At 49.6% G+C, this 22,952-nt stretch overlaps 1 protein-coding gene across 2 annotated transcripts in view; it reads left to right on the top strand.

Moving 5' to 3' along the window:
- The window catches only part of LOC308467257 (protein unc-13 homolog A), a 123,555-nt gene that overhangs the window by 94,142 nt on the left and 6,461 nt on the right, over nt 1-22,952 (top strand). Inside the window, exons 36-40 of one of the 2 annotated variants that reach the window (XM_080988767.1) lie at nt 3,801-3,839; nt 6,393-6,422; nt 12,163-12,219; nt 12,893-12,973; nt 16,307-16,454. In XM_080988767.1, the coding sequence (XP_080844893.1) occupies nt 3,801-3,839; nt 6,393-6,422; nt 12,163-12,219; nt 12,893-12,973; nt 16,307-16,454 (355 nt within the window). The remainder of the gene's footprint in view (nt 1-3,800; nt 3,840-6,392; nt 6,423-12,162; nt 12,220-12,892; nt 12,974-16,306; nt 16,455-22,952) is intronic. The other variant, XM_080988766.1, reaches the window with a different exon arrangement.

A 22,952-nucleotide genomic window follows, 5' to 3' on the forward strand; every position in this document is an offset into this window, starting at 1 on the left:
AACAGATAAAGAAAGCCTGAGGAACTCTCTGGCACAGGAAGCAACCACCAACCCGGATGGCTTTAAAAGAGGATATGGGGTGGGGGGAATATTTGAGGAAAGAGCTATTAATGGCTACCTAACCATGAAGGAGGGACGCAGGTGGCGCTGTGGGTTAAACCACAGAGCCTAGGGCTTACTGATCAGAAGGTCAGCGGTTCGAATCCCCGCAACGGGGTGAGCTCCCATTGCTCGGCCCCTGCTCCTGCCAACCTAGCAGTTTGAAAGCACATCAAAGTGCAAGTAGATAAATAGGTACCGCTCTGTTGGGAAGGTAAACGACGTTTCCGTGCACTGCTCTGGTTTGCCAGAAGCAACATGACCTGGCCACATGACCCGGAAGCTGTACGCCGGCTCCCTTGGCCAATAAAGCGAGATGAGCGCCGCAACCCCAGAGTCAGTCGCGACTGGACCTAATGGTCAGGGGTCCCTTTACCTTTTTAAGGTGTCATGGGCTTTGAAGTTACAGGTAGGCAGCCGTGTTGGTCTGCCGTAGTAAAAAAAATATCAAAAAAATCCTTCCAGTAGGCTTTGAAGACGCTCGAACTCAGGACGCAAGGGAGAAACGTGCTAAGAGGAAGGCATGCTTGGCAAACGCTCACTGGGATCAACTCCTGCCCGGAAACCAATGTCCCCACTGTGGAAGGATGTGTGGATCCAGAATTGGCCTCCAAAGCCATTACGGACCCACTGCTAAGCGGCTTAGTCCTGCTGGCCACATGACCCGGAAGCTGTACGCCGGCTCCCTCGGCCAGTAAAGCGAGATGAGCGCCGCAACCCCAGAGTTGGCCACGACTGGACCTAATGGTCAGGGGTTCCTTTACCTTTAACTGTGAAGAGACATAGAATGAAAGGGTTTAAGGTCAGCGAGAAGGAGGAGGATTGGTTTGAGAAGATATTGAATTATTTGGGCAGGTTTGAACAATTTGGGGCAATTAAAATGTTAAAAGTCAAATAAATCTTGTGGGGCGAGGAGTGTTAAGGTATATAGCAGTGTACATAAGGTTGATTTGAACATGATATTATTGAAGATGTATATTATTGAATACGTAAATTATTGAATATGTATATCCAACGTATCAGCCGCCTGGGGGCGTTTCACCGTTTGTCTTTTGGCTGTTGGTAAAAAATAAAATTTAAAAAAGAGAGTCTCACCCTTATTGGGGTACAGAATCAGACTAACCGCCCCCCCAAAAAAACCCTCAATAGTGTCCACCAGATCTCTTCATTTTCACAACCGCAAGGAAATAAATTAATTAAAAAGTCAGAGTGAAACGGGCATAGCTGACAGTTCTGAAAGCGTTTGACTTTTTTTCCTTTTCTTTTTAAGTTATGATGCATTTGGAAATAGAACCTGCAATGATTTTGGGGTGTGTGGTTTTGTTCAAGCTGATTCGCCTTCCTTTTGTCTAACACTGAATTGCGGGTGGAAAAACTGCAGCCTTCACGGTCTGGGGGTGGGGTGTGTCTCAAAGGGGCAGGGATTCGGGGCTTGGGGGTACGCCTAAAAATATTAGGGGCGCAGGCTCAATTCTGCGCCCACACAAACCCCGCGTCCCGAGGACGCCCCGTGGCCATGCGTCCTGGAGGCGCTGCGCTGCGCTTTCTCTTTTGTGTGGGGTTGCCGCGGCGTTGTGTGTTGTTTCGGGGTTGCGGGATGGGTTTGCGGCGGACCTGAGGCTCATTCTCACGTGACGGCTGTTCTTTCTGATTGCTCCCCTCACCTGGGCAGATGATTGTAAGTACGGCAGGGGAAAGCCCTGTCTTGTCTTTCGTTTGTCTCTCTATCTCTTTGTCCTTGTGCCTTGCGTCTAGTTCCCCCACCCCAAACCCCAACCCCTCCCGAGTAATTTGAGCTGGTTTTTCTGTCGTCCTGTGGTGGCTGGCTACTTTCTCCAATGTGCCTCTATCTCCTCCCTGCTCCCCACCCTTCCCCAAAACGCCTTTGTTCTGTGAACCCCCAAAATCCTTCCCTCTTGTCGCTGAGCTGCTTTGCGCCAGCTGTCGCGTCTCGGTGGAAACTTTCTCCCTGTCCCACCAGATACAGTGGTACCTCGGGTTACAGACACTTCATGTTACAGATGCTTCAGGTTACAGACTCCGCTGACCCAGAAATAGCACCTCGGGTTAAGAACTTTGCTTCAGGATGAGAACAGAAATTGTGCGGCGGCAGCCGGAGGCCCCATTAGCTAAAGTGGTGCTTCAGGTTAAGAACAGTTTCAGGTTAAGAATGGACCTCCAAAACGAATAAAGTTCTTAACCAGAGGTACCACTGTACCTGGTTTTCCTCCTGAGAAAGAGGAAATAATAATAATAATAATAATAATAATAATAATTTATACCCCGCCCATCTGGGCGGCTTCCAACAAAACACTAAAATACAATAACCTATTAAACATTAAAAGCTTCCCTAAACAGGGCTGCCTTCAGATGTCTTCTACAAGTTTGGTAGTTATTTTTCTCTTTGACATCTGGTGGGAGGGTGTTCCACAGGGCGGGCGCCGCCACCGAGAAGGCCCTCTGCCTGGTTCCCTGTAACTTGGCTTCCCGTAGCGAAGGAACCGCCAGAAGGCCCTCGGCGCTGGACCTCAGTGTCCGGGCAGAACGATGGAGGTGGAGATGCTCCTTCAGGTATCCATTTGCATAACCTGCGATCCGTTTCAGAGGGGGGGTTGGTAAGGCGGACCCCCCTTAACTGTGGGAATGTTGAGGATAGTAGGGGAGGATATATTGGTCAAATATTATCCTTCCTCACTCGCGCTATCAGTGCATATTCCCTTGTATATAGCAGGAAGCAAGTTAATGGATTCGTTTAGAACAGGTGTCAGCAAACTTTTTCAGCAGGGGGCCGGTCCACTGTCCCTCAGACCTTGTGGGGGGCCAGACTATATTTGGGGGGGGGGATGAACGAATTCCTATGCCCCACAAATAACCCAGAGATGCATTTTAAATAAAAGCACTCATTCTACTCATGTAAAAACATGCTGATTCCCAGACCATCCACAGGCCGGATTACGAAGGCTATTGGGCCGGATCTGGCCCCCGGGCCTTAGTTTGCCTACCCATGTCTTAAGAGGTAGCGTTCTCCTAATGCAAGCAAGAGGTTGACCAAACAGCAGAATATATTAGAGAGGGTGAAATCAGATAAAACAGTACCTTATGTAATTTGTGTTATAGACATCAACACTGGGTGAGTGGAACCAGCCCGTAGTTCTGTTGAACTGGAATAGAATTGTTGAGTAACAAATGTAACTGTCTATATGGAAGGGAAAAGATTAAACATTAGACATTAACATTTTCCTGATACAGGGTTGCCTTCAGATGTCTTCTAAAAGTCAGATAGTTGTTTATCTCCTTGACGTCTGACGGGAGGGCATTCCACAGGGCGGGCGCCACCACCGAGAAGGCCCTCTGTCTAGTTCCCTGCAACCTCACTTCTCGCAGGGAGGGAACCACCAGAAGGCCCTCGGTGCTGGACCTCAGTGTCCGGGCTGGACAATGGGGGTGGAGACGCTCCTTCAGGGATACTGGGCCATTTAGGGCTTTCAAGGTCAGCCCCAACACTTTGAATTGTGCTCAGAAAGGTACTGGGAGTATTGGGGGAGGGAGGACAATGTCATGCCTCGGGATGACAGGTCGTCCGTCCGTCTGTCCATCCATCTGTCCTTCCTTCCTCCCTCCTGCCCTCCCTTCGCTCGACTTCCTCGCTCGCCCGTTCCCCTTCCGCATTGATCGATTTGTGATATTGATTGTCTCTGCAGGGCACTCTCTTGAGAAAGCATGGCAAAGGGACCGAGAAGGTAATTATCGACCTTTCCCGCTCCTTGAGTGTCTTGTCCGTGGCAGGAGGTCCAAGCGAGAAATCCTTTACTGGGCCAAAGAGCTGGGGTGCACAACCCGCTGCGTCCCTCCAGATCTTGCCAGACTCCTTGACTTTTGAAGATGGAGTCCAGCAACATCTAAGCACGTTCCCCTATCCCTGCTCTTAAGAAGAGGCATTCCCTGCTCTCCTGGAGAGATGGAGACGATTCCTCTTTTTGGAAAGGGGTCCTCTTCCTTCGGGTCAAGGGGGTGGAATTGTTCGAATTGGGTTGCCAGATTCCAGCTCTCGCCAGCGTTAAACCCAGGCTACCAGGGTTGGTGGGACACGGGTGGTGCTGTGGGTTAAACCACAGAGCCTAGGACTTGCCGATCAGAAGGTCGGCGGTTCGAATCCCCGCAAGGACGGGGTGAGCTCCCGTTGCTCGGTCCCTGCTCCTGCCAACCTAGCAGTTCGAAAGCACCTCAAAGTGCAAGTAGATAAATAGGTACCGCTCCGGCGGGAAGGTAAACGGCGTTTCCGTGCGCTGCTCTGGTTCGCCAGAAGTGGCTTAGTCCTGCTGGCCACATGACCCGGAAGGTGTACGCCGGCTCCCTCGGCCAATAAAGCGAGATGAGCGCCGCAACCCCAGAGTCGGCCACGACTGGACCTAATGGCCAGGGGTCCCTTTACCTTTACCTTTACCAGGGCTGGTGGACATTCTGCACCACATATTTCCCTATCCCGGTCCTAGAGGGACAGAGGAAATGGCAGAAGATCGGGAGAGGTTGGGTTATGGTGCTTGTGTCGTGGAGGTGTGTGTGTTTTGTCGTGTGTCGTCCCCGTCTGGTGGCCGGAGGTGTCCGATGATTTGTGTGGCATGGATTTCGGTTGTGTGTGCGTGGCATGCAGGTCCGGCGAGCGAGAGGTGCGTCTCTCAGCGCAGGTAGCTCCCCGTGTTGGGATACTGCCAGAGAGACAAAGTCCATCATGGCCCCCAAGCCGGCTGCCGGACGATCCATCGATCTCCCGTAGTCACGCAGTATCAGCAATTAGTGACATGAGTTTCTAGAGATAGCTTGCCACATTCCAGAGCTCATGCACACTCTATCAGCAGATAATGCACAGCCAAAAGTTGCACTCAGGAGAGCATTATTTACAAGTTTATTCAGCGTTGATCAGAACACAGAAAAACATGACTGCCTGCTTTAGTGTCTACGACACAGAGAGAGAAATGAAAGCAACAGAAAACATAAACATCCTGTGAACAGGAAATACGCAGACTCTGTGACTCACAGCCTGCTCCCTTTTAAGGTGGAACGGAAATATCCTAACACCCCGCTCCATGAGAGGGCTGCCCAAGACCAGCGTTGACTTGCAGGGCCCACCATTACAGCTAGACCCCTGCCCCAAGACATCTACAATCTCTACTTCTGAGAGGGCACTGCTATTTCCAAGGAGTTGATATGGTTGAACCATGAACCGGGGGCGAGATTCAAGCCTTCCAGGGGCCTTATTCCAACGGTCCGCAGGGCATAAATGAAGCAATATGCTCTGAAAGAATGAACGGGAATTGCTTAGGCGCCATCTAGACATTAAATTAAATTACAATATATCAATGAGCATGACCAGGGTAGTGAGAGAGATACATGCCGCTCTTTATATACCATACCCAACAGCTTAATTACCACAACTTAAAAGCACCTGCAGAGACGCGGGTGGCGCTGTGGGTTAAACCACAGAGCCTAGGGCTTGCCAATCAGAAGGTCGGCGGTTTGAATCCCCGCGATGGGGTGAGCTCCCGTTGCTCAGTCCCAGCTCCTGCCAACCTAGCCGTTCGAAAGCACGTCAAAGTGCAAGTAGATAAATAGGTACCACTCCGGCGGGAAGGTAAACGGCGTTTCCGTGCACTGCTCTGGTTCACCAGAAGCGGCTTAGTCCTGCTGGCCACATGACCTGGAAGCTGTACGCCGGCTCCCTCGGCCAGTAAAGCAAAATGAGCACCGCAACCCCAGAGTCGTCCACGACTGGACCTAATGGTCAGGTATCCCTTTACCTTTACTAACAGCACCTGCTATATGACTTCACAGCTGTAAAACTAGATCATGTTATTTGCTCTGGCCTAGAGACATACGCATCTTGTGAAACAATAATGAACCTAAAATTTGAAAAAACCATTCAACAGGTTTATCTATTTATGTATGCGTTTGCCTGGTACATTTATTTCACATCTTAGACCTTATAATTTTCATAACACTAGCAAGGGGTGGCCAGCCTGGGGTCCGAAGACAGACTTCTGGGGTAGAGAAGGGAGTCTGTGCGTTTGTGTCCTTGCCCCGCAAAACTCGCCTTGTGCCGGGGACAGAACCTGGCCAATCAATCACCGATCAATCAACACAATTGAAGGCCTGTCGAAATGGAATCTGAGTCACGGCCGGGAGGGAGGGAAGGCAATGTCTGTGTGGGGTAGCGTTCCACTTTGCTGAAAGCATATAAATGTTATGGAAATGTGTTTGCTGAAAGTATATAAAAACCCTGCTGTTCTTTTCTTCAGAGCAGGGCGAAGGCCCCCAGTCACACCGAAGTAAGGATACTCCGTTTAATTCTTAACCCTGCTTCCGTCTTCCTCCTGCCCTCTGTCCGCAGAGCCCCATGTCTGCCCCGTCCCCCGTCCCCCGTCCCCCGCCTGTGGTTTTTTGAATCCGTGGTTGTCGTATCCATCTGTCCTCCTCTCTTTTCCCGGGTGTTGCTAACTGGATTTACCTGGCTGCAGTTGTGTTTTTTAAAAAATGTATCCTGTGCTAAAGTTGTGTCTGCTGATCTCTGTTTTTTAAGTGACCCTCCCTGGTGGTGGTGATGGGGTGGGTTAGGGGGAAATAACCCCTTCTTTTCCTTCTCAGTCTGTTTGTCAGCTTGCTTTGCCTGCCTGCCTGCATGTATGGGCAGAGTGTTGTGGGAAATCAAGGTTGGCAGTTGTTAATGGAGAAATCTGAGGGCTCCCTTGGACAAAAAACAAGGACACCAGCCAGGAATACCAGAGCAAAACAGCAGCCAGTCGGCTTGGTCTTTATTGAAGACGGTCGCGACAGGACTCCCACCTGCCACCAGGTGGAACAAGATGGAAGCCCCGAACAAAAGAGCCCCCAAACTTTTATTAGCTGCTAATCCCCATGTTAGGGACGCGGGTGGCGCTGTGGGTAAAACCTCAGCGCCTAGGGCTTGCCGATCGCATGGTTGGCGGTTCGAATCCCCGCGGCGGGGTGAGCTCCCGTCTTTCGGTCCCAGCTCCTGCCCACCTAGCAGTTCGAAAGCACCCTTAAGTGCAAGTAGATAAATAGGTACCGCTTTATAGCGGGATGCTGGGCTGGTGCTGGCTCGCCAGAGCAGCTTCCTCACGCTGGCCACGTGACCCGGAAGTGTCTCCGGACAGCGCTGGCCCCCGGCCTCTTAAGTGAGATGGGCGCACAACCCTAGAGTCGGACACAACTGGCCCGTACGGGCAGGGGTACCTTTACCTTTACCTTTAATCCCCATGTTACAGCCCCCAAAATACATCACTCATACATCACGGTTACATCATGAAAGGGGAGGTCTGGTGGCCGTAATCTGAGTATCCTGGACCCTGCCCCATGGTTCCCCTTGCCCTCCACCAAACACCCATCAAGTGTAACAAAAGAGATATTTACATTTCCTTGTTTCCCAGCCAAGTTCATCCCACCCTTTTGTCTTCATCTGGGTTTGTTCTTTCTGGAATGGCTACCTGTCTGGCACTCAGGTATCAGGAGCCCAGGGATTATCACTCAGGCAGAGGGGCTGCTGAGGAGCTGAGCTCACATGTCTATAGGAATTTCTGAAGTTTCCCAGTGAGCCAGTACAGAGATACATTGATCAGTGAATTCTTACATTTGGTATCGTGCTGCAGAGGCCCTTTGAATAGATAGGAAGAAACTGCGATGAAGTGTTTTGTGGGGACAAATCACAAAAGTCACAAAAGCGATGGTGCTGGTTTTGGCAGTGGGCTGCATGTGCATGATATCTGCTGGAGGGGCAACCCCCCCAACCTATACATAAATCCCTGCAACACAGTCCTAAGACTCAGGGGTGTGTTCTGCCTGATAAGGAAAAATCCCAGGGTGCGGATTTACTCCGCTGCCCAGCTAGTTGGGGTGCCAATCCCCTGGGGTCTCGCCAACCAAGCTAAAGAAGCAAAACAGCGAGTTTAAAAAAACAAAAGACAGTTGAAAGGGTACATTACACAAACAAATCTGCACTCAACGAACGAACGGTTATCCGTTTTCTGACATGATTGAGGACCGCAGAGCCAGAGACAAAGAAGCTTGGGGAGATAAAAATCGAGATATGGAAATATCAATGAGAGGTGCAAAAACCAACCCTGCGTCGCCACCCCCCAGGTTGCTGAGTTGTCGACCTTCTTGGGGGGGCAGCACACTCTGGCCCGGCCTTCAAGGCACGCAGGCAGGGCACAGCAAGGCACAGAGGAGCGTGAGGCGGCTTCTGGGCGCGCCTCTCCATGGCCCTATGCCAATCCCAGGCGTGCGGGAGGACAGAGCCAGCCGGCCGCCTCAGCGCCTCGCTGGCTCGCTTGCCCCCGAATTCGCGGCAGAGAGCCGCCCACAGCAGAAGACCCCGCCACAGCGCTCCAACGGGCGGGCCGTCCCTGGACTCCAACTCTTGGGCCCTGGACTCTCGGCCTGGCGTCCCTGAGAGCCTGGCGACTGGGCGCCCCATGCCCCTAACGCCTATGGTTAAGACGGCCCTGGATATACGCTGCCTTTGATTGCCTCCTGTTTCCTATTGTGTGGCTAAATTCACACCTTGTGCTGGTCCTGAAGGTTAACCGTGCGGCGAGGTCCAAGTTCAGTCCAAGGTCGAGGGTGTGGTATGGAGGCTGAAGCTGGGTCCAAGGCAGGGAGTCGGGAGAGGTCAGGAACTCTGGCAGAAGAGCAGGACAGGAACAGGCTACCAACAATGTTGCTCCCGCAACCTGGGACAGGGGCTGGCTGGCTTTTATCTGCCCCGAGGCATAGGCCGGCCCCGATCCTCTGGTGACTCGCCTCTCCTGGCCTGGAGGCGAGCCCTCCTCCTGCAGGAACTTAGTTCCCTCCGCCTCTCTGCCCTGAGCCTCTGCAGCTCAGGAGAGGCTGGAGGGTTACTGAACCCAGAGGCAACCTCAGCTTCCTCTGACGGGGCTGAGAGTGGAGCACCTGCAGGCAATGGGTCCTCCAATACCTCAGGAGCCAGAGCAGACTCACCTGAGGATCCAGCACAGGTGAGGACCCTTCAGGCTCAGGCCCCAGCCCCGGCTCAGCTGGTTCTGGAGGCGGGGACTCCTGTGCAGGCTGGGATTCCTCAGGTTCAGCCTCCGAGTCTGAATCCCAGGCCATCACACACCTTCTGGAGGTGCAAGGAGTACGTGACCTTATGCTTAAGGGATTATGGAGGCAGGGGAAACCTGGACACACCCCCCCCTTCCAGAGGAGTCATTAGCCGTCAGAACCGAGGAAATCCATCAAACCGTTGAATTTTGGCAATTATTTGATTGTGTATTGGATAGAGTACGATGCATGGTATCTGCTTACTGCTGCAATTTTATAGACTGCTTTTCTGAGCCTCTTTGCCGTTGGGTATATATGGTGCCTGTGTCAAGGGTCGTTGTCCTGGCCTTAGTTTGAGGCTGAGGTGGGGTACCTTAAATGAAGTGAGGTGGTGACTACATTATTACATGAGCACTGTTCCACAGCTGTTGATATTTTCATTTACATACATTCATTCAAAAGCAGATGGGTTTATGAAGCAATTCTATATCCACCCAAAGAATTCTATGAAACAGTAGTCAGTATCCGGAATCGCTGTTCAGTATTGGACATCATATTTGCCTAATACACAAAGCTTCACAGCTTGTCTTTCACTGTACGAAGTCTTGTACCTCACTTCATTTAAAGGTTTTCAGAGGCTTTGGGACGAAAGATTTCGTTTTGGACTTGTTACGGTTTGAAGGAATTCTAGAAAAGATTGTCCGTTGCGTATGTACATGGTCATCGTGTTGCCTAGACATTGTTGATGTTGGGAATGGACAGACAAGTCCCAGGCCCCTGTGAGGCAGAGTGAGGAGGCACCTCTCTTTGGGGCAGCTCAGAGACCAGCGGGTGCCCAGAAGACCCCCAAGGAGAGGGGAGAGGAGGCCGAGGGAACACTCCACAAGGGGGTTCAAAAAAGGGCGAGGGGCTGCCAGCTCTGCAGGGAAGGGGGGACCTTACTGGGCTCCTGAGCCCCACAAACTGGAACGTGTCCAGAGGAGGGCAACCAAAATGGTCAAAGGCCTGGAAACGATGCCTTATGAGGAACGGCTAAGGGAGCTGGGCATGTTTAGCCTGGAGAAGAGGAGGTTAAGGGGTGATATGATAGCCATCTTCAAATATATAAAAGGATGTCACATAGAGGAGGGAGAAAGGTTGTTTTCTGCTGCTCCAGAGAAGCGGACACGGAGCAATAGATCCAAACTACAAGAAAGAAGATTCCACCTAAACATTAGGAAGAACTTCCTGACAGTAAGAGCTGTTCGACAGTGGAATTTGCTGCCAAGGAGTGTGGTGGAGTCTCCTTCTTTGGAGGTCTTTAAGCAGAGGCTTGACAACCATATGTCAGGAGTGCTCTGATGGTGTTTCCTGCTTGGCAGGGGGTTGGACTCGATGGCCCTTGTGGTCTCTTCCAACTCTATGATTCTATGATTCTAGGGGTGCAGCAGACAAATGTAGTTCAGGGGAGCTGTGGACTCTGTTGTAAACAAGAATTGCCCTTTTCCCTTATGGGGTATCCTAGAGCCCATATAGAGTCCTTACGTAGGTTCCCTATTGGTAGGAGAAAATAACAGAGGCCAAGCAGAGAATATTGAGAAGCAAAGCAGCTAGTAAGCCTGATCTTTATCGATCTGTTGCAACAGGGTGCTCCCGTCACACGCAGGAGAGGAGGAGGAACCCAGAACAATGGCAGGCAAGGCGTTATATGGACTTTTGAAATTGACACCCTTTAGATAAAGACCAGGGACGCGGGTGGCGCTGTGGGTTAAACCACAGAGCCTAGGGCTTGCCGATCAGAAGGTTGGCAGTTCGAATCCCCGCAATGACGGGGTGAGCTCCTGTTGCTCGGTCCCTGCTCCTGCCAACCTAGCAGTTCAAAAGCACGTCAAAGCGTAAGTAGATCAATAGGTACCACTTCGTCGGGAAGGTAAACGGCGTTTCCGTGTGCTGCTCTGGTTCTCCAGAAGCGGCTTAGTCCTGCTGGCCACATGACCCGGAAGCTGTACGCCGGCTCCCTTAGCCAGTAAAGCGAGATGAGCGCCGCAACCCCAGAGTCGGCCACGACTGGACCTAATGGTCAGGGGTCCCTTTACCTTTAGATCAAGACCACCCCCAGAAACATCATACATACATCACAGAAGGGGTGTAACCTAAGACCACCCCCCAGATACATCATACCTACATCACAGAAAAGGTGGTCTAAAACAGAAATTTGAATGTTGTTTTTCTCCTGTCCTTGTTTATCTCCTGTCTGGCAGATTACTTGATTGGATTGCCTGGGGAGCTTGGCCAGTCCTTTGTAATTATAAATACTTAGTTCCTGGGCCAGGTCACAGGCTCACACCCTATTTAAACACAGACATACCCTTAAGACAGGGTTTGTGAAGGAAAAGACAATGGGGAGGCTTTTCCAGTTTGACCTTGTAGAGAAAACATTTGGTCAGTTTGGGAATCAAAAATGGTTCCGGGTCGGTCTTCCTGTGCTGATCTATGTACGTGCTTGGTTGGTACACTTATGAACATTACAATATATCTAAGACCTCAAAATTCCTATCACAACCCAAAAAGGTTGAAAACCTCTGGCTTTTGCAATCTATAAACAAACCTGTCTGGATCCTGACCCTCTATTTGGAGTATCGGACACCATTCGATACCCTGGTATTCTGCCTCCCGGTATTTTGTCACGCTGGGGAGTGACCGGCCCCCAAACGCCAGGGCCAAGGCTTTGCAAATTAAAGGACGGATCTTATTTAGGTGTTCAGGGTCAGAATTGCTTTGTTCCGCCTTCCCTTTGAGATTGGTAGGTGGAAAAATTTCGGGTGCGACACTCTTGGGGAGCAAAGCTTTGTGGGTGAAACCTCGCCTGAATTTCTTAGCATCGAATGGGAAAGGATAGCTGAGGCTCGGGCTAAGTTTCAGCAGAAACATAGCTACCTTTTATCTTTCTGTTATTTTTTTTCTTCCCTTTCTTCTTTCCATCCCTCCTTTTGCCCTCCCCCTTCCCAGGGCACGCAGATGATCTTCAATGCAGCCAAGGAACTGGGTCAGCTTTCGAAACTCAAGGTGAGAAACGAGGGATTTTGGGTTCCACAGAATTCAAGGAGCTGCGTTGCAGAGGACGGTGGTCGTTTGTGCTTCTTGGGCCTGATTGGGCGCAAAGTGGGGAGCCGGACATTAGGTGGCGCCAGAGCCAACGACAGGCAGAGAATTAGGTAGTTCTAGACTGGCCTCCATCTTCTTCCCTTCTGAGTCCGACAACGGAAAACGAGGAGGAGGGAGACAGCGGATTGACCCCCAAAACTCCCTGGGTGCCAACGCAAGGGCTGCCATATTTCAAGAAGTAAAAAATCCGGGCATTTCACTGATTGACCCCCAAAACTCTCCCTCGGCGCCAACTCAAGGGCTGCCATATTTCAAGAAGTAAAAAATCTGGGTGTTTCACCGATTCACCCCCAAAACTCTCCCTGGGCGCCAACGCAAGGGCTGCCATATTTCAAGAAGTAAAAAATCCGGGCGTTTCACTGATTGACCCCCAAAACTCTCCCTGGGCGCCAATTCCGTCGTCGGAATCCCGAACGGGGAAATCCGGGCATAGGGCAAACGTAACACAGGTTATGAGATGGCAAAAGGGGCTTCAAAACGGGGGTTGCCAGGGGGTATGTTGTCCCCACCTGAAAAAGGAAGCCTGTTCGTCGTTGGAAGAGGGCGGACATGACTTGTTCTTCGTCCCATCCAGGACCACATGGTGCGTGAGGAAGCCAAGAGTTTGACGCCCAAGCAGTGCGCCGTGGTGGAGCTGGCCCTGGACACTATCAAGGTGAGAGCATTGAATCCTAGAATTGTCGAACTGGGGGGGGGCCTCCAGCGGTCATCTAGCCTAACCCTCTGCAAAGCGGGGGGTGTTCCAGACTGCCTCGCCCCGCCATGTCTTGAGGACAGGTTGTCCGGTTCACCATGGGCAAAATCCTGCTGTTATAATAATAATATAATAATAATAATTTATTATTTATACCCCGCCCATCTGGCTGGGCTTCCCCGGCCACTCTGGGCGGCTTCCAAAAGAATATTAAAATACTATAATACATCAAACATTAAAAGCTTCCCGAAACAGGGCTGCCTTCAGATGTCTTCTAAAAGCCTGGTAGTTGTTGTTCTCTTTGACATCTGGTGGGAGGGTGTTCCACAGGGAAGGCGCCACTACCGAGAAGGCCCTCTGCCTGGTTCCCTGTAACTTGGCTTCTCGCAGTGAGGGAACCGCCAGAAGGCCCTCAGTGCTGGACCTCAGTGTCCGGGTAGAATAATGGGGGTGGAGACGCTCCTTCAGATATACTGGACCAAGGCCGTTTAGGGCTTTAAAGGTCAGCACCAACACTTTGAATTGTGCTCGGAAACGTACTGGGAGCCAATGTAGGTCTTTCAAGACCGGTGTTATGTGGTCTCTGCGGCCGCTCCCAGTCACCAGTCTAGCTGCCGCGTTCTGGATTAGTTGTAGTTTCCGGGTCACCTTCAAAGGTAGCCCCACGTAGAGCGCATTGCAGTAATCCAAGCGGGAGATAACCAGAGCATGCACCACTCTGGCGAGGCAGTCCGCAGGCAGATAGGGTCTCAGCCTGCGTACCAGATGGAGCTGGTAAACAGCTGCCCTGGACACAGATTTGACCTGTGCCTCCATGGACAGCTATGAGTCCAAAATGACTCCCAGGCTGCGCACCTGGTCCTTCAGGGGCACAGTTACCCCATTCAGGACCAGGGAATCCTCCACACCTGCCCGCCTCCTGTCCCCCAAAAACAGTACTTCTGTCTTGTCAGGATTCAACCTCAATCTGTTAGCCGCCATCCAACCTCCAACCGCCTCCAGACACTCACACAGGACCTTCACCGCCTTCACTGGTTCTGATTTGAAAGAGAGGTAGAGCTGGGTATCATCCGCATATTGATGAACACCCAGCCCAAATCCCCTGATGATCTCTCCCAGCAGCTGCATGTAGATGTTGAAAAGCATGAGGGAGAGGACAGAACCCTGAGGCACCCCACAAGTGAGGGCCCAGGGGTCTGAACACTCATCCCCCACCACCACTTTCTGAACACGGCCCAGGAGGAAGGAGCGGAACCACTGTATAACAGTGCCCCCAGCTCCCAGCCCCTCAAGACGGTCCAGAAGGATGTTATGGTCAATGGTATCAAACGCCACTGAGAGATCCAGCAGAACTAGGAAACAGCTCTCACCTTTGTCCCTAGCCCGCCGGAGATCATCAACCAGTGCGACCAAGGCAGTTTCAGTCCCATGATGAGGCCTGAATCCCGACTGGAAGGGATCCAAATGGTCCGCTTCTTCCAGGCGTGCCTGGAGTTGTTCAGCAACCACTCGCTCAATCACCTTGCCCAAGAATGGAAGATTTGAGACTGGGCGATAGTTGGCTATCGTGGCCGCATCTAAAGATGGTTTTTTAAGAAGCGGTTTAATAATCGCCTCTTTCAGCGGGTCTGGGAAGGCTCCCTCACGGAGGGAAGCATTCACCACCCCACGAAGCCCATCGCCCAGTCCTTCCCGGCTAGCTTTTATAAGCCAGGATGGGCAAGGATCAAGGAGGCAAGTGGTTGGTTTCACTCGTCCAAGCAGCCTGTCCACATCTTCGGGGGTAACAGATTGGAATTGATCCCACACAACTTGACTAGGCAGGACTCTAGCACTCTCCCGCCCCGGCCCTGCTCCCACGGTGGAGTCTACCTCTTCTCAATCTGAGCGACTTTATCTGCAAAAAACTTTGCAAAGTCATTGCAGGAGATCATGTGGCCCCTACTGGGCCCTGATGGAGCAGGTGGTTCCGCTAAATTGCGAACCACCTGAAAGAGTCTCCTGCTGCTGTTTTCCGCAGATGCAATAGAGGCGGTGAAGAAAGTCTTCTTCGCCGTTGCTACCGCCACTTGGTAGGCTCAACATTGAGCTCTAACCCGTGTCCGGTCAGATTCAGAATGGGTTATCCGCCACTGGCGCTCTAGCCGTCTCAACGATTGTTTCATTGCCCTCAGATCCGTGGAAAACCACGGGGCTGTCCGGACTCCATGCAATCGGAGAGGGCGCTAGTTCTTGTTTTGGGTTGCTGTTCTTGTTTTGTAACTTTATTTTATTTTTTTATTTTATTTTTTGTATAATGATTTTTATTAGTTACAGTGGCCCAATAAAAGCCTCATTGTCAATACCAAATTCTAATACAATTAATAATGCCGATTGCTCAGATTATATTATTTTGTGCGCATGCTAGAACGGATGATTTGATAATTGTATCTTTATCTTTTAGATCCTATTGCGATTTATGTGGGAGGTGTCCGGTTTGGTTGCGTCGTTTTATTTATTCTCAATGGCTTTAAACTTTACGGGTGCTTTCGTTTTTTTAAAAAAACATGTTGTGCGTATGGTAAAGAGGACTAGGAACTTAGTTCGCCAGGCTAGACCTACTCGCCTGCGGGGAAAACCTCGTTGAGTTGAATTGGACTGAAATGAGGCTGCATTTTAATGTTGTATTTTAATCTTGGTTATTAAGTTGTATTTCAATCAATTGTTTTATATCTGGCGTTAGCCGCCCTGAACCCAGTCTTGGCTGGGGAGGGCAGGGTATAAATAAATTATTATTATTATTATTATTATTATTATTATTATTATTATTATTATTTGTTGAATGATTCTGTGTACATTGCGGCAGCCTTTGGCTATGTGCAATAAAACTGACCACCCGTATTTTTTGCTCTATAAGACGCACCAGACCACAAGACGCACCTAGTTTTTGGAGGAGGAAAAAAAATATTCTGAATCTCAGAAGCCAGAACAGCAAGAGGAATTGCTGTGCAGTGAAAGCAGCAATCCCCCTTGCTGTTCTGGCTTCTGGGATAGCTGCGCAGCCTGCATTCGCTCCATAAGACGCACACACATTTCCCCTTACTTTTTAGGAGGGGAAAAGTGAGTCTTATAGAGCAAAAAATACGGTATGTGATTAGTCCTCATGGCAGCGTGCGGTCGTCGTTGCCGCTATTATCGTCTCAGCCGGTACGTTGCAAATGTGATGGTGTGTCCGCAGCTCTGTGGGTTTGCGGCGTTGACCGGACCACCGCTGATATCCTCTCCCATCCCAACCCTCTCTCCGCCTCGATTTAGCAATACTTCCACGCAGGAGGCGTCGGCCTGAAGAAAACCTTTTTGGAGAAAAGCCCAGACCTGCAGTCTCTGCGTTACGCCCTCTCTCTTTACACGCAAGCCACGGACCTGCTCATCAAAACCTTCGTGCAGACGCAGTCCTCTCAAGGTAAGCGTCGCTGGCGAAGCAGTGTTAACGGGAAAATCCAAGGGCTCCCTTGGACAAAAACAAAGACACCAACCAGGATTACTTGGAGCAAAACAGCAGCCTGTAGGCTTGGCCTTTATTGATCTGTTGCAACAGGGTGCTCCCCTCACCTGCAGGAGAGAGGAGGGACCCAGAAAAATGGTGTGCAAGGCCTTATAAAGACTTTTGAAATTGCCACCCTGTAGATCAAGACCACCCCCAGAAACATCATATATACATCACAGAAGGGGTGTAACCTAAGACCACCCCTCAGATACATCACACCTACATCACAGAAAAGGCGGTCTTAAAACAGAAATTTGAATATTGTTTTTCTCCTGTCCTTGTTTATCTCCTGTCTGGCAGGTTACTTGATTGGATTGGCTGGGGAGCCTGGCCAGTCTTTTGTAATGATAAATACTTAGTTCCTGGGCCAGGTCACAGGCTCACACCCTATTCAAACACAGACATACCCTTAAGACAGGATTTGTGAAGGAAAAGACAATGGGGAGGCTTTTCCACTTTGACCTTGCAGAGAAAACATTTGCTCAGTTTAGGAATCAAAATGGTTCCAGGTTGGCCTTCCTGTGCTGATCTATGTATGTGCTTGGTTTGTACGCTTATGAACATTACCATATATCTAAGACCATAAAATTCCTATCACAGCAGCTTCTGCGGTTCCTCGGATCCCGGTTTTCCCGAGGAGACCCAGGTGGAATCTAGACATATATTTTTTTAAAAAAAACACAGCAGCGAAAACACTTTATAAAAAAAAAGTTTTGAAAAATATATCGAGTTTGCCGTCAGCTCGCCACCGCCACCTAGTGCCCCGTTTGTATAGTGCGCGTAAAACGTTAATGTTTGCAGCTGAGTCTTCGGAGTCGCTGCTCTCGTGGAGCACTCTGGTTCAGCAGGCTGTGCGGAAACTCCATAGCCAGGTGCAGTCTATCTTTATGGCACCAGCCTTGCCCAGGAAGAGGCTGTTGGTGCCATTTCCCATCACGCACTGCTTTGAAGGGAGGCATCCGACAAGCTGCTGTTTTTAGAAAACGGCGTCAAGTTTTTGCTTTGGTGTAATCGCTGTGGGTTAAACCACAGAGCCTAGGACTTGCCGGTCAGAAGGTCAGCGGTTCGAATCCCCACGACGGGGCGAGCTCCCGTTGCTCGGTCCCTGCTCCTGCCAACCTAGCAGTTCGAAAGCACGTCAAAGTGCAAGTAGATAAATAGGTACCGCTCCGGCGGGAAGGGAAAAGGCGTTTCCGTGCGCTGCTCTGGTTCGCCAGAAGCGGCTTAGTCCTGCTGGCCACATGACCCGGAAGCTGTACGCCGGCTTCCTCGGCCAATAAAGCGAGATGAGCGCCGCAACCCCAGAGTCGGCCACGACTGGACCTAACGGTCAGGGGTCCCTTTACCTTTACCTTTAAACCAAAAAGAGAGGCCAGGTTCTTGCAGGTTCTTGAAGTTGTCCGGAGGGGCAGGGGGCCTCTTTCCCGTCAACCGGGACCGCCGTCTGTGCCGAAGGTTAAAGATAATTAATATTCCGCATTTTGAAGCGTACGAGCCGACTCCTTTTGAGATAAATCATTGCCCGGACCTGTGCAAATATTGTTCAATAATGGCCCAGGGAATGTACCCATTTTACAGAGTTCGGCGGAAGCATCCTAGATTATATTGCAATCTCACAGTTCACACATAAGTTTGTTAGGGAGCTTGAAGAGGACCATAGTATTGCAAGCGATCACCTGCCCTTGAGAATGGTGCTCTCGGGTCCACGACTTAACAACCCTTCCTTAGAAACTCAATTTATCTCCAGACGCAAACTTAGGCATAAAGGTAAAGGTAAAGGGACCCCTGACCATGAGGTCCAGTCGTGGCCGACTCTGGGGTTGCGGCGCTCATCTCGCTTTACTGGCCGAGGGAGCCGGCATACAGCTTCCAGGTCATGTGGCCAGCAGGACTAAGCCGCTTCTGGCGAACCAGAGCAGCGCAAGGAAACGCCGTTTACCTTCCCGCCGGAGTGGTACCTATTTATCTACTTGCACTTTGACGTGCTTTTGAACTGCTAGGTTGGCAGGAGCAGGGACCGAGCAGCGGGAGCTCACCCTGTCATTGCGGGGATTCGAACCGCCGACCTTCTGATCGGCAAGCCCTGGGCTCTGTGGTTTAACCCACAGCGCCACCCGCATCCCAAGTGAGGACTACAACCCACCAAAATCAAGGGCATGATTCCTTTAACCCACAGCGCCACCCGTGTCCCAAACTTAGGCATAACCGCAGCCAACAGAATTAAATGGACCCCATTACTTAATTTAACATTAACTCGCTTTCACAGATGATTTAAACTAGGCTATCCAAGCTGCTATTTTTTCAGATACGTCCGCTGCTGAGGCCATGAAATCATTTAAGACTGATAGGCTGCAAGACCACTTAAAAATTGAGATTAAAAACGGTGGCTCAAAAAGGCGAATGGAATCTACTAGCTGGTTTGACAAAGAGTGCAAACAGGCTAAAAGTCACCAGAAGGGAGTATTGTTCAGGTTTCTACCGACAGAGCTCTTTAAAATAAAAACAGGATACATCAAATGATACGTTCAAAATATCCATACAGCTATCTAGCCCTCCTGACCGTTCCCCTCTCCCCCCTAGAGTTATTGAACTTGGTGATTGCTGTAACGTTATATTCTGAATTCTCCAGCTACGACTCGAGTCAGTGTGTGAATCTACAGGAGCTGATCTATCTCTTCTCTCTTTTTTCTCTTGCCTTTTTCCATCCCTCCCTTCGCACATTTTCCCTCTCTTGCTTCTACCATAAACCATCTTGTGTGTGTTTTTCTTTCTCTCTCCAATTTCTCTTGTCACCCTTTCTGTTCACCTTCCTTTCGTCTCTTCCTTCTCTTGGTTTCTTTGCCTCTAAATTATTTTTCTTCTTTCGCCCTTCCTTTCTTTTCTCTCTCTTCCTACCTTTGTTTTTATCCATTCTTTCTTCCCTTCTTCCCTTCTTCCTCTTCGTACCCTTTCCTTTCTTCACTTCTGTCTTTTTTTCTACCCTTATCATTCTTTATCTCCTCTTCCAACCGTTTGTCTTTCCTTCTCTCGGTCTTCTTTTCTATTCCTTCTCTTTCTTGTCCTTTCTGCCTACTTTTTGTTCTCTTCTAACCTTTTCTCCTGTTTTCTCGTCGCCTTCTTTTTTCTCAAACTTCATTTCTACCTTTTTTCTTTTCCTTCTCTTCCTACTTACCCATTCTTTCTACCACCGTCCCTTTTTACCCTTCTTTCTTTCATTCTTTCTCTCCACCTTCCTTTCTCTTCTTCTGAACTTTTCTTCCCTTCTTTCTATCTGATTTTCTATCCTTCTTATATTTTCCTTCCTTCCTTCTTACTGCTTTTCTATTCCTTCCTTATATTTTCCTTCCTTCCTTCTTACTGCTTTTCTATTCCTTTCTTTCCTTCTTATATTTATTTTCCTTCCTTCTTTCTGCTTTTCTATTTCTTTCCTTCCTTCTTATATCTTCCTTCCTTCCTTCCTTCCTTCCTTCCTTCCTTCCTTCCTTCCTTCCTTCCTTCCTTTTGCTTTTCTATTCCTTTCCTTCCTTCTTATGTTTTCCTTCCTTCTTTCTTTCTGCTTTTCTATTCCTTCCTTTCCTTCTTATATTTTCTTCCCACCTTCTCTTCTCCGATTACCTTTTCTCTTCCTTCTCTCTATCTGCCTTACTTTTCTCCCTCCTTGTCCTCCTCCTTACCCTTTCTGCATTTTCTTCTGCACTGACCTCCCCCCCTTTGTCATCTCTACCTTCTTCCCTTCCCTTCCCCCCTCTTCCTTTCTCTCACCCACCCTTTTAACCTCCTCTTCCTTTACTTCCCTCCTTGACATTTCTTTATCTCCCAACTTTACCTTTTCTCATCCTTAGTCCATGGTGGCAAAGGTGTTAGGTTTACTCTTAGTGAAGAAATATATCCAGAGAAGGGTACGTCTCGAACTCTCCTCCCAACGCCTCCTCTCTTTCCTGGATTGCACCCATCCTGGACCCCCTCCACGCACCCACCCCTTTCCTCGCCACCCTGACCAGGGCTAGCAAAAGCCCCAAAACTTTCACCCTCTGCAGACCCGACAGGGAAAGGGACATGCAAGCCGAAAATTGCTCCCCATTTTCCTCTCGCTTTTGACTAGCTCTGCTCAGGGGGGCTCCTCCATCACCTCTCCACAACGTTATGCACTGAATGCATCAGAATGAGACCCTGCCCTCCTTGCACAAGCAAGCACTCAGATGGAGGAAACCGGGCAGGGGGAAAGGGGCAGCTTTTGGGGTTTGCACCATCCTCCCGTGCTTGCCTTTTGGAAATGACCTGTTTGTTTCCAGCTTCGGTTCCTGGATCGAGAGATCGAGTCTCCGCATGCGACTCTGGAGTTGGCACGATGCCCGTGCGAGTGGGCGATTGTGCGTGCGTGTGTTGCCCCAGCCTTCCCAAACCTTCCTTCTGCATGAAATGGGCAATGGCTGAAGATCTAGGACTATCTGCCAGGCAGAGGCAGGGAAAGGTTTCTCGGCCGGATCGCTGCATTCCCTCCTAGGCTGCGCATTTTCCCTCGTACGACGGTTGCCGCCTGTCCTCTATTCCCCAGACATGTCCTCTTTTCCAGCATTAAATTTTCTGCTCAGGCTGATTTTTAAAACTTGGCAAAATATCTGTTCACAGTTGGATTCCTGAAGGCCGACTTACTGTATTTTTCGCTCTGTAAGATGAACCAGACCACAAGACGCACCTAGTTTTTGGAGGAGGAAAACAAGAAAAAAAATATTCTGAATCTCAGAAGCCAGAACAGCAAGAGGGATCGCTGCGCAGCGAAAGCAGTGATCCCTCTTGCTGTTCTGGCTTCTGGGATAGCTGCGCAGCCTGCATTTGCCCCATAAGACACACACACATTTCCCCTTACTTTTTAGGAGGGAAAAGGTGAGTCTTATGGAGCAAAAAATACGGTAGTTACAAATATGTACGTGTGAATCTACTCCATATGGGGGAATAATCCCAGTGCTTCTGCCAGCTGGGAGATAGCAGAGCAGTCCTAGCTAAAAGCTGGTCAAACCAAAGAAGGAAGAGAGGGGGGAAAGAGAGAGGTGTGCTGCGTGACTTGTCCTTTTGTTACCTGGACAGGTGAGGTCATGCCCACCTTCTATCACATGCAAAAGGAAGGATGCTCCAGCCAGGAGGAACAGGAAGTTTTTGACTGGCTGGACCAAACATTCCCTCGCATGTCTTAAGGGGAACTTACCAGGAACGCACAATTCAATCAGACTGAGTTGTCTAAAAGCGAGAGGCTCACACGAGCCTGCAACCAGCTCTCTGCTGTGCGTATAAAAAGGGGAATGTAACTCTGCTACGTAAAGGAACTTGCTGGGGCAAGTTAGGGAGGATATTAATAAACTATATATCCTCTCCTGCCGCCCTGGACATTCCCATTTGGCTCAGGGCCCCCGTTCTTCTGAGATCCGCAGCCTTGGCCTCCTCCCCCCCCCCCCATCCTCAAGACCTGAGCCACCAAATGTGGGTGGGTTGTGGACACAATTTTGGTTTCCAAACTCTTCTTTTTCTCCCCCCAAATTCCTCTCCCCATTTGCTCGGCCACCTTTGGCGGAGGTCTCCTTTCCCTGGGTGCCATCTGACAAATAGCTGCCTCTCTTTCCTCCTCCTCACCCATTCCTTTTCCTTCTCTGCCTTTGCTGCATGAATACGTTCCTCAGCGGAGGAAGCCTGTTTGAATGATGGACTGGGTTTTAATCCTGCTTCTTGGACCATGAAAGGGCACAGGGGATTTTGGGTATTGTTACCGAACTGGGAGCTGGGAAGGAATGATTTTCACCTTGTTGTTTGGCTGAGGTCACCAAAGCTTGCTAAGGCTATCTGTCTATTCTGACGACTCTGTTATTCTGGTTATCGGTCACTAACAGGGTTTAGATATACCGCAAAGCATTTAAGTGGCTCGCATCAAAATTATAAGATGGACGTATCAATAACCAGGGTCTGTCTATATCTGCGGCTGAGATCAAAATTGTTCAACACTACATTGTTACCAAGAACTTGCAGACTTTCAGCTGTTTGCAAATCAAAGTTGCGTTTTCAGCTGAAATTGGGGGAACCAAATATCATTTGGGAGATTATATATGACAAAATGAAAAGGATGTTTAAAATAAAGTTTGTAAAAAAAACAAAAACCCCAGAAGATTTTCTTTTGGGAATTATAGGGACAGAACTACCTAAACTATGTAGAAATTTGTTCATGTATGCTACTACAGTGGCGAGAATGTTACTTGCCCCAAAATGGAAAGAAGCAGAAGACCCAGCAAAGGAAGAACAGATACAAAAACTTATGGAATATTCAGAAATGGCGAAACATACCGGGAGAATTAAGAAATCAAGATAACAAACTTTTTATAAAAGAATGGAGATGGTTTATTGAATATTTACAGATAAATTGTAAACAGA

Source organism: Podarcis pityusensis (genome assembly GCF_964106645.2).
Source record: "Podarcis pityusensis genome assembly, chromosome: 18".
Taxonomy (NCBI): Eukaryota; Metazoa; Chordata; class Lepidosauria; order Squamata; family Lacertidae; genus Podarcis; species Podarcis pityusensis.